The sequence below is a fragment of the Mercenaria mercenaria genome, chromosome 15 (assembly GCF_021730395.1).
Source record: "Mercenaria mercenaria strain notata chromosome 15, MADL_Memer_1, whole genome shotgun sequence".
NCBI classification, from domain to species: domain Eukaryota; kingdom Metazoa; phylum Mollusca; class Bivalvia; order Venerida; family Veneridae; genus Mercenaria; species Mercenaria mercenaria.
Window position 1 is genome coordinate 9,516,029 of NC_069375.1, and position 12,323 is coordinate 9,528,351.

Consider the following 12,323-nt stretch of genomic DNA (forward strand, 5'->3'; position numbering starts at 1 on the left):
TTTACAAAAACAAATGAATTATTCTCCATTCTGTTAGAATGTGTGTAGTTCCACACTAGTAAAAAATTAGATGTCTTTACTGATGTTTATCAGAATTTCACTGAAGGTATAATTATTACAGAGGTCTACAATTTTTCAAACACCGGCGATCTCAAGCAAAATACCAGTATTGTTTTCCTGAATTATAGTATATTGTGAAGCTGGCCACAGTACTGACCAGTCTGAAATGATTCGTGTACGAATGTCTTAAATAAATAATATCTGAAACTGCACACTCTTCACCACTGCAAGTCCCACTAATTGCAAATTAATTTGTACATACATTTTGTTAAATTTATATTATGCCATAATTTCATATTTGAAAAATGAACAATAAATACATACCTTTTATGCAATCGCGTAATAAAAATGTTTGTGTGTTAAATAGTATTGTTTGAAATAGAACACATCTGACCGATTTTGACCCTAGGGACATAATTTGAACAAAATTGGTAGAGGACCACTACAAAAAATTGCAAGCCTAATATCTAAGCATTACAATTTTAGACAAGAAGATTTTTAAAACAAAGATGTAAAATGAGCAAACGCCCTGGCAGGGCCAATTTCGATCCAAGAAGCATGAATAAACTAAACAGAGAAACTGCACGATGCTACCTGCCAAATATGTATGCTTAAGGCTTTGAGGTATTAGAAAAGAAGACGTTTCTTAAGTCTTTCCTTTATAAGTCTATATATAGCATTGTGAATGAAGTGAAGCCCTGAGTGAGGCAAATTTTGACTCAAGGGGTATGATGTGAGTCAGCTTGGCCGAGAACCACTACACAATGCTACATGCCAAATATCTAAGTTCTTGGCCTTACGGTTTTTGAAATGAATTTTTTTAAAGTTTTTCTTACAGAAGTCTTTTAAACAAATGCACAGCGGGTAGGGCCCAATTTTAATCCCTTTCTAATTCGGCGTATTTACAGTCTTTATCTTGAGAAATGTATCAAACATTTATATGTCGTTTGGACAGCAAATGGTCTGAAATTTCAAATATTTGTATATAAATGTCAAATAAATTCATTTTGAAAACTGTGTTATTGTCTCTAGCTGCATATGTGATTAGAAGACATTACACGCGTGCCTTTGAGGGTAATTTCCGATTGAAGTGCACATTTTAAGATAAGATAACTAGGTGCATTAAGTATTAAACACCAAATTACATTGATTTGATATCATGACATGAATACGAAGGTACTTTCAAAACAGACTCATTAAAGGAAGAACCAGTTGGGTTTAATTTTCCGTCAAGCTATTATCAACGGGAGATGCTTGTACTTCCGTAAATTGAGCGTGGATGTACATGATCTTGCGATACGCGATTGCAGTTTGTTCTAAATCACGCGTTAACTGCGTAATTCTGAAAGGCATCCGCATTCATTTGGATAAGATAAGATACATAATTCAAGTACAAGATATTTGAATGGGAAAGAATGTGCATATTGGAAAAGGTCAGATGTCTCACTTCCCCAGGTGTGCCGAAGCCACTTTTGCGTTACGTACTGATTAATGTTATGTTTAAATCATAAAATTATATAACGTTTAACATACAGGGCCACTCTTTGGTAATAAATGGAATTCCCATTTACCTGTAATTTTGACATTGCAGTTTGAAGTGCTTGGGATCCTAACACTTGTCCACAGTGCAACTCTACATACAGAAATATGATTAGTATAATGGTATAAACTTACTTAGATAAATTCATAGAACTTCAGCTTAATTAGATGTATAACCAGAGTTTACCACAGTGAATGATGATGACATTTCACTGTGTTTTAACACGAAGACGCGCCCGAGTTTTAAAGATTTGATAGACCTGTTATGGTATGCAGCTCCTAAATTAATATTTCCTGGCTATTTCTGCCGACCGCTTTCTGAAATGCGGCAATATGAGGGTACCTGACTTCAGTTGACTTGCATTTCACTGCCCCTTTTTCTTTTCGTGTTCTTGGAGCAAATGTATGGATATCATATGAAAAATATCTACGACGGAGTGAAAATCTAGAAACTCTATCAAAATTGATCTGAAGTAGCTGAATTTTATATATGAAACATAGAACCTTTTATTGGCATATAGCCTAAAACTATTGTCTCCCTTATCGGTGAAGATGTATTTCGATATCACACTGGAAACAAACAAATATCCTCTATTGATGTGATTCTACTAAGTAATTGCATACATTTCAACTTCTTATGGACTGTACACGTATACTTCTTGTTTTTCATATGCAGTTGTTGTTATATCATTTGAAACATCTATTGAATGGAATCACAAAAATCTTTCTAAACAATAGTGATGCTGAAACATTTAAGTACAGCAGGCTATAGATGACAATTTTCAAAAGTCCAGAACTATGTTACATTTTAAGATTTTACATCCTTTACGTTTCTGAAACGTCTTTTTAACAATTTGTTGCAAAAATACAGTTATTATAATTAATAGATCTAATTTACATAATTTATACTAATGCTCTTGCACGAAAACAAATGTTCTGTCACTTAAAAGACAGGGGCGATTGTTTTTGACATATGTTTTGTAAGGATCATAGTCCCCTCCTTGAGGTATAGTGTTTTTATTACCAGATTTCAAAAAATGTTACACGGAGTAGGACAGTATTATATATAATAGTATATTGTCAAAATTGACCGGCTGACGCCCCGGTTGATATTCATATATCTCGAGGTGAACATTTTTCATATCACCCTCTCAAGAATGCAGTATTTATTTAAAACTAATAGAATATTTGCATTGGGTATTTATATGAGGTAAAATGATCTAATATATCATTTAGTTAATACTATGATTATGAATAATAACAAGAAATGAATGATTTACTCTACATGCCCTTTTTCACGTGGTACCAATCAAATGTTTATTAAATATTTGCTCACTACATATTATTTTCTAACGTTATACAAGAAGTAATCCGTTTAATCACTAAGGTAACATTATTCTCACATTTCTCAAACAGGGAGTCAGTGGCACAGTGGTTAGCAGGTTGGACTAAAACTCCAGCGGTCCGGGTTTGATTCCCGGTCGCGGATGATATCCCCACTAGTGTTCAGTGCTGGGTGATTTACTAAAATTGGTACCGTTTCCTGCAGTATCGGCCTATACTGAATGTTGGGGAGGTAAATAAGACGCCTGCCTTGGGCTCGGCTGGAAATAAGTTGTTCCATTCAATCCAGGTTGGAATTTTCGTCGACTAGTCAAACTTTTTTTAAATTGAAGTTTGTAGCTCAAAAGAATTATTTCTTTTCTTTACGACTTGAAGTGTACTTTTCATGATTATGCTAACCTGAATTACGTATGCAAGGTTAAAAAGACATCAGAAAATTGCTACAAAATACAATTTTTCACTTCTCTTCCAGAATTCAATTATTGTAACTATGCAAACATACGATAGTTAGATTGTCGGTTAAAGAATTTGTCATATGTTTCCGCGACTTCACATAACGTAATATAACGCATATATTTCTGTTTTATTTAACCGAATGAGTAAAACAACATAAATGGATCATGTGATCAGTCGCAGCGGTCAAGCGGTAACACTGTCAGATTACGAAACCAGGGATCGGTAATCTTCTGGAGTAGCGACCCTCATGGGTTAACGGTGGCGGCTATAAATGAGTAAAAACAACGCTAAAACCTGAATATCCCTTTCAGGCTTGCCTCTGGCAGTTGTATCACATTATAGAATATGAAAACATAAGACCAGCACCAGTTTAATACCAAAGAATTACATACAATAATGCCATACAGTGACCGCAAGCATAGTGACAAAGTATTCAAAATGAGGAAGAACGATATTCTCGTCTTTTTTCTCTTAAAATCTTATTACATAAAATGTAAACAGCGAATGTACATTTATTCATATGTTTCGTTATCTCACGTGCCGAACTGAAAAAAAATCACGTTCTGGACGTTTTCATAGATAGTTAGATACCATTTTGTGTTAAGACAGTCTTTAAATAGTTCACAACAAAGTAGTCCTATCTGTTATCAAGATATGATATTCTGCCACGCTTCGTTTTGATAAGGGATGCATAAATTATTCAGAATAGACTTCTGTATGACTATTTTCCTTCTAAATAGAACAAATCAGAAATTGTAGTTTACTCCTGAATTAATGGTCAAAGTAGCGTTTCCATAGCAATCGGTCGTTTTATATACAGTAGGAAAAATGATGATATTTTATCATAAATATCTTACTTTCTCTTTCTAAAACATATTTTCAACATTACGCCAAATGGTATATGTGGATTACACATCTTTAAATCTTTGTATGGTACATAACGCCGCTACAAAAATATTAGCTTGCCAAAAAACCTTTGGTATGTTTACATCGCTTCCTTTGTTTCTAAAAATACTGTGATATTAAGACACTTAAATATGCATGATAAATACTGTTATTGACCATATATTGCATTATATTAACGGCAAGAAGTTAAATTTTATTAAATCAAAACTTACTTTGTTCATTATATAATCTCAAGTTGATTTTAGATAGAGCTCAGTTTCCCCATACACATCACGTTCAAAAGCACAGGCCAAATGGGTTTTTTTCTGACACAATTAGATAAAACATCATCCGTGTTCATGATGCGATTATTACATGTTGTCTGTTTTTGCAGGATGGTAAAACAGTATGGGTGGTTTGATAAGGAGTCCCGAATGTGTTAAACTGATTGCAGAATATATTTTGTGCTATCAAAGCTTTTGAAAACTGACAGTGTCAAATCCACATCCTGATCTGTAAACACTCACTGGGTTGACATGTCGGCGAGAACAATCAATAAAATTTCAATAAACTTTTTGCTCCCTCTTTTATATTATTTTAAGAAAGGTAGAATCAAAGACAAAGAAACGGACAAGGACATCTACCTCGTAAAATGATTTCTGAATAATGTCAAATCCCTGGAAACACTGACCGAACCAATGCAATCAGAGCAACACAATACAATACGGGTACTCGCAAATAATTAAAAGAAAGAGATATTGAGTACAATAGTATTCTATATACTGATCAAGAAAACAGACAGATATGTGATTTGAAGCTTTAAAACAACCACCTGGCACATGCAATAGCAAACGTAATTCTCCTAACTGCAGTACTCCATTCCCTGTTAATTATCAGTATGTCGAAGAGAACACTGATGAGTGCAATTGTTTTTACTTACCAGACCAGCAAGTTTAAAGTCGATGCCAAACCGGTTTCTGATACCGCCGGTCCCCCTCGCTCCACCGGGATAATGATGACCTACTCCCTCCCATGTTTGTCCACCACCACAAGGGTGTGGCACTCTGTAACCATTAGGTATACGATCACCATAGTTTGTGTGGCTAGAAACGCATGTTATCCCAGAAATAACCGCTATCACATTTATCCAGTACATCCTGAAAGAAACAACAACTCGAAGGTTTCAATACTTAAATGAGCCGTGCCATGAGAAAACCAACATAGTGGGTTTGCGATCAGCATGGACCCAGACCAGCCTGCGCATCCGCGCAGTCTGGTCAGGATCCATGCTGTTCGCTAACAGTTTCTCCAATTCCAATAGGCTTTAAAAGCGAACAGCATGGAGCCTGACCAGACTGCGCGGATGCGCAGGCTGGTCTGGATCCATGCTGGTCACAAACCCACTATGTTGGTTTTCCCATGGCACAGCTCAAATAACTTATGTAACACGTAAGGAGACAATCTCAATCTCACGGTTAGGACAGAACCTGATATGTTGTTTCCTAATTATGCTGATAAGAAGTGTTTAATTAAAGTTTGTACAAGTGGCCACAATTCTCATACAGCTGACTGCTTAGTTAAAAAAGAAGAAACGATTTGTTTTAAGAGGTGGGCTGCTTTCTAATATAAATGAAAAGTTACAACCAATCTTCATCTGTCTTTTTTTTTTCACATATGCCGTTTAAGGGCAAGTTGTTACGAAATTACTTCATCAGATCCAGCTTTCAACTTCTGAGTTATTCAAGAAAGAAAATCTAACCTTGTGAAGTCATAACGCTAACTTATCTCGACACATTGGACTTGTACACAAGGCTTAAAGAAGCTTCGTTGTTCCTTTTTGTCATACAAACCACTTTAATATGTTAGTGCAAAACGTTTTATGTGCTCTTATATTTTACATTTCAAATATGCAGAAGTTTTAGCATTCAACTGCGGGTTTAATGGGTTGATGTTGAAATTATTTTTTTAACTCTGTGCTATATATTGCACATTAAACAAAGTCACACTGTGCCAATGAAAAACAGATTAAGAAGAAAATAACAATTGCGGCATTTATACAGTAACAGTGCGTATTTTATGGTTTTATTACCTATTTTATCTCATTCTCACACAGAAGTTGGGACTAAACACACTTGATACAATCTTGGAAGTATTCAGTAGATTAACAAGTAAAACAATTATCCCAGGCTGCCTAATTAAGTGGGTTGGCATTCGTGTGAACCTAATTCTAGCTCTATTCCTATCTACATGCAGCACTCCCTTCACTTCAGTTCAAACTAAATGACTTCAATTGTTCTGGATTAAGAATAGTCTTGATATGCAAACTTTCGTAAACAAAATACGCATGTCATGTTTTAATTAAAAAATGATAAACATTTCCTGGCGCAAGTTTACGCTACGCGTGTACTACTTCATATAATCTAAGATATTTGTGGATTCATCAAATTCGTATTAATCATCAAATTCATCAAATAAATATCAGAATCTTTAATAAGCCTTGTACTATTTCTCACAAATCTCGACAGCTGGTACATGTTCTACAGGAAGTGATAACTACCCAAAAATGAAATCAATATATTAAACTTTCAGATATATAATTTTTGAAAAAGATACCAAGAAAATTGGTAATATAGTTATTCTATTTACATGAAAGTAACATATAAGTTGAAATATAACTTGTTACATGTTACAACCTGTAATTATTAGTTATTTATTATGTAATCTTCACATAAGTTTGTCAAATGGGGTAAAAAAAACTTGCTATGGCGACACAGAACATTAACAAAACACAAAAAAACTTGAATAGATAACAGAATAGAATTGAGCCTATAGATGTTAGTACATAAATAGAAATATTGCATGTTTTAACACTATAAACAGATAAGGACTGAGAATCTGATATTTCAACATCAATGATGATTCGTCCAGAGTTTGCCAAAAAAGACAAACAGCAATTTTTTTTTTAATTAAAACAAAGGCATTAGATATAAATATCATATTATTATATCTGAAGACCACCTTCGTAATGTTTCATACTACCACATCATATCAACTACTATATAACCAGTTATAGGCACAATTTTATGCAATCTCACCAGGCATGCGTATGTTTTTGACAACACAGAAAATGACGTCCTTCAGCTTTTTCCAGAAGTAAAGAAAATGAAAGAAAACAGGCTAAACTTTAAAATGAAAGTCGTATTTGCATTCGTCTATAGTCAGGTGTCACGTGCAGGGGTCTAAATGTATGCATATGGACTTCTTTTTACATTTTTCCTACAGGGGAGTCAATTTTCGGCACTTTCTAAAGATTTGAAAATACCCGGACTTTAGCACGACATGTCAGCTTTTCATCTACAAAACAACATCTGAACTCGGAAAAAAACACAAATCACACAGGGGTCCGTAACGGAGCAAGGCTTTATGGAGATGTTTTAACTTCGTTCTCGTTCAAAGGTCCTTTTTGATGTTGTCTGAAGTTGTCATTTTATGCCTCGGATGTAAGATATTTCCGTATTTGAGAGCTGCAGACCTAGACATTTCAGAAGTAGTGCCTGTCCGGTCTGGTCCGACATACGTGAGGATAGCCCTACCGGAAGCCGAAAAGGGTGATTTCCTGTGGAGCGTTCCAGCCGGTTAGACGTCCTCAAACCATTCATTAGTAATCTGCCTGTAGACAAGCATCTACGACTGTATTATACTCTAAGTATTATTGGTAAGTTGTCTTGGGCTATATTGAATAATCACCAATTACAATATTGGTGGCAGCGGTGACTTAGAGCCCAATTTCGTCGACCAATAAATCGCTATCTAACAGAATTTGATTTTTAGATTCGGCCATTTTGCCAATCTAAAAACTTTGTAATTCGGGTGAGATAAAGGACCAAGGGGGGCGTAACTGTATTTAGACGATTACGTTCTTGGTCAGATACATTTAAAATTTTGTTTTGAGTGTATTTAGCCGAATAATTGAAATATATATTCGAATCTCGCGGATAACTGTCTGCGCATGCGCCATCGGAAATCAAGGAAGTCGGCATTTCAGTTTCCTTTGGTGAATTTTTCAGGATCCATAAAAGATATATTTTTTGGATTAGTCTGGAATTGAAATAATAAATTTATTTCCTATATATTGTTTGTTGTTATTCTTTTGATTGTTATCGAAGATGGCACAGAAAGAAGATTTAAAAGGTAAGCCTTTTGCTATAGAATTAAGTGCACAGGTGGTCCCAATTAATTTTGCGACACTTGAGCAATTAAAAACAATACCGGGCATAAATGAAAAAATTGCCAAGGCACTTTTGTCCGTTCGTGAGGCTACTGGGAATATAACCCCAGAAACGCTGTCGGTAATTTGTCGTAAGAAATTTAAGGAAATAGAGCTGGGTAAAATTGATTTTACCCGGAATAAAATGTGGGTATAGGTAGAAGGTGATGAACAGGCTAAGACTCCTAAGGAGCCTAGCATAGCATCACGTATAAAGGCCGAAGGTATAAGGTCTGCTCATGCTAGACCTGGGGTTTCGCCAGTAAGGGCCATCCCCAGACCTATTTATATGTCTGCAATGGCTCAAAGGAATTTCAAAGTAAATTTCAGCCATTGTTGAAAAGTCCGGCCGAATTTGTATCTGCAACACCGGTGGGCAGGAGTAAATTACAGGTACCGAGGACGAAATTAAAGTTCGACCTTGGTGAAACTAGCACCCCTAAAGAGGGTGATGGTAATGCAAAAGCAACTAAACCATCGCCAGAGTTAGAGGTGACCGCTGACTGTAGTAGGGCAAGGAAGTCAATAAGTTCCTTACCAAAGCATCTGACATTTGACAGTAAAGGCAGCTGGGAGGCTTTTGATTTAAAGTTTACCAGATATGCAGAGGCCTGCGGATGGTCAGATGTAGAAAAATTTGATGGCTTGTGCTGGGCACTTACTGGCAAAGCTATTGAATATTATGTATTAATACATGATAGAGCGGACGTGAACTCGTATAAGAGTTTACGTAGTAAATTAGAAGCGCGTTTTGGGGAACAGGAGCTGCCGGCAACAGCTCAAACACAATTTCAACAAGCTTGCCAGAAAGATGGTGAATTGTTGGATGATTATGCAGACCGGCTTTTGACTCTTTCGGCGAAAGCATTTAAAAGCCTGCCAGATTCATTTGTGACCAATCAGGTCATAAATCGTTTCTGTCAGGGCCTATTGGATAAGGATGCTGGACAGAATGTGTTCATGCTTAATCCTCCTAGCATCAAACAGGCTAAACAGATGGTTCGAAAGTACCAACAGGGACATTCGGCCATATATGATAAACCAAAACGCGAAAGCAAGCGGCGTGAATCTGAACGGGTTTACGCTGTGAGTGAAGGATCCGGAAGTGCTAGAGAAGCACCGGGTAATAGAACTGTCATGGAGGCAATTAAACAACTGCAACAAACATTTGATAAATTCATGGCAGTTAAGCACAACCGAGATAGGCCAAAGCCTAAAGCTAAGAAAGGGCCTTTTCGGTGTTATGGGTGCGGCAAGGAGGGACATTTCCGCCGGGACTGTCCAAAGAAAAGAACCGATCAACAGGATCGGTTAAACTACAAAGGGTCGGACAAAGCAGTGGCACCCCGACCCTAGATAAATTCCCTGTTCCGGAAGAACAGAAAGACCACTGTAATAGCACTTGTAATAACCAGGTTAAGGTGGAGGTTGAATCTGATCTTGAGCATGTTGTTGTATGCCAGGTAAAGTCGGCCTCTCAATTTTCCATGGGAATTCAAGTGGGTGATCAACCGGTAGAAGAAATTGTGGACACTGCTGCCCAGGTCACAATTATTTCAGACAAAGTTTATAATTCCTTGCGGCATAAGCCCCCTAAGGTCAAAGAGGTTAAACTTATGACTGCTGGGAGGGAGTTGTGGTTAAACGGCTACATTGTTGGCCCCGTACGGTTGAAAATAGGATCGAAATGGTATAAGGAGAATGTATATGTTGCCCCAATAGAACAACAAATGTTGTTAGGTTTTGACATTCTCTGTGATAAAGGCCAATCGATTTTAGACATGGGTAGGGGTATAATAATCTTTGACGGCATGCAGATAACTCTTGATGTTGATAGCATAAACGGTTTTCCTTCAGTGTCCAGGGTTATTGTGGCTAAACGCAGGGTCATTCCGCCTCATTCGGTGGCCCATGTAAAGTGTAAGATGGACACAGAACTTACTGATTATGTCATTGAGCCATTATACCAGTCTAAGGTATGGAAGCCTAGGGTGGTCAGGGAAGGGTTCACTGATCCAGTAGTTTGTGTTGTAAACCCCACTGATAGGTATAAGTTAATTTCAAAGGGATCAGAGATAGGGAGAGCTTATCCAGTGTCCGAAATTATTGAAGTGGGGGAGGAGGATGAGGAGTATAAAATAAATCAGATTTCTGATCTGGGTCGGCGACAGGACACTGTTCCTAGGCCGGAGAGTGATAGTGCTCTCCCGCCCCACCTTCAGCAAGTATACTCCGATTCCTGTGAACATTTGAATGAAGAGCAACAGCAGCAGTTGGCTCAGTTGCTTATTGAGTACCAAGATGTGTTTGCTCAAGATGAGTTTGATCTTGGTAATTTTACTGCAATGGAACATGTTATTGAAACGGGTAATGCTGAACCAGTTAAGCAACGCATGAGGCGTACGCCTGTGTGTTTTGCTGGTGAGGAACTCTGCCTACTGGCAAGTTCCCATCAGGGAAGAAGACCGGAAAAAGACTGCCTTCATAACGAAATACGGTCTTTTTGAGCATGTGCGAATGGGATTCGGTCTATGTGGAGCACCAGCTACATATCCCCGAATTATGAATTTAGTCCTCAGAGGCCTAACATGGAAAGCGGTGTTAGCCTTTCTGGACGATATAGTAGTGCTTGGTAAAAGTTTCAGAGATATGGTTAATCTGAAAGAGGCCTTGCAGAGGTTTCGCACATACAAGCTGAAACTGAAGCCTAAGAAATGTATCTTTTTTCAGAAAGATATAGAATTCTTGGGAAGGAATGTCAGTGGCAATAGCTTAGCTATGTCTAAGACTGACATTGAAGTGGTCCAGCAATGGCCGGTTCCAACATGTGCAAAGCATGTAGAACGGTTTATGGGCTTAGCGAACTACCATAGAGGCTTCGTTAAGAACTTTTCGAAGTTAGCCGAACCTCTGTATGCTGTGACAGGCCAACGTCAGTTTGTATGACGGGAAGAGCAGGCCAGAGCTTTTGAAGCTTTAAAAGAAGCTCTGACGCAGCCGCCTGTGTTGGCCTTGCCAACCGAAACTGATAAATTCATCCTGGACACGGATGCCTCTAATAATTCTATTGGAGCAGAATTACTTCAGGTCCAGGATGACAAAGAAAAGGTCATTGCATATGGTAGTTATGCTCTTACAAACGAGCAGAGAAATTATTGTGTCACAAGAAAGGAGCTGCTTGCTGTAGTTAGATTTACCAGGCAGTTCAGACACTATTTACTTGGCAGACCGTTTATTGTACGGACTGACCACTCGAGTTTAAGGTGGTTAATGGGGTTCCGAGAGCCTCAAGGTCAACTGGCGAGATGGCAAGAGGAGCTGTCTCAGTATAATATGGTGCTGCAGCACAGGGCAGGTCGTGAGCATGGTAATGCTGACGCTTTGTCTAAAATGCCGGCTGAGGATGGGCATTGCGAAGAGTATCATGCTGGTACACGACTGGAACAGTTGCCTTGTGGCGGATGTATATTGTAAAAAGGCCCATGAAAGTTGGGAAAACTTTTATGAAGAAGTAGACGACGCAGTGCCGTTGGTAAATAAGGGTAACCTAGACAATACCTCTGTGGTTGGCCATCACAGAGCATCTGGGAAGCCTGGGACCAACAAAGGCATGGGAACGACTGTCTACGGGTATCAAGACGGCGGAACAACCACTAAGACTGAAGGTGAGAGTGGCAAGCCAGTCCTTGCAATAGAAGTCTCAGATGCAGAATGCATTTCTGAGAGTAGCCTACCAGATGAAGTAATTTTATCTGACATGGATGTAGACCAC

At 37.9% G+C, this 12,323-nt stretch overlaps 1 protein-coding gene across 5 annotated transcripts in view; it reads right to left on the reverse strand.

Moving 5' to 3' along the window:
* The window catches only part of LOC123546293 (dopamine beta-hydroxylase-like), a 130,961-nt gene that overhangs the window by 31,262 nt on the left and 87,376 nt on the right, over positions 1 to 12,323 (reverse strand). For all 5 annotated transcript variants that reach the window (XM_045332520.2, XM_045332508.2, XM_045332494.2 and 2 more), the window contains exon 2: positions 5,225 to 5,441. In XM_045332520.2, the coding sequence (XP_045188455.2) occupies positions 5,225 to 5,441 (217 nt within the window). The remainder of the gene's footprint in view (positions 1 to 5,224; positions 5,442 to 12,323) is intronic.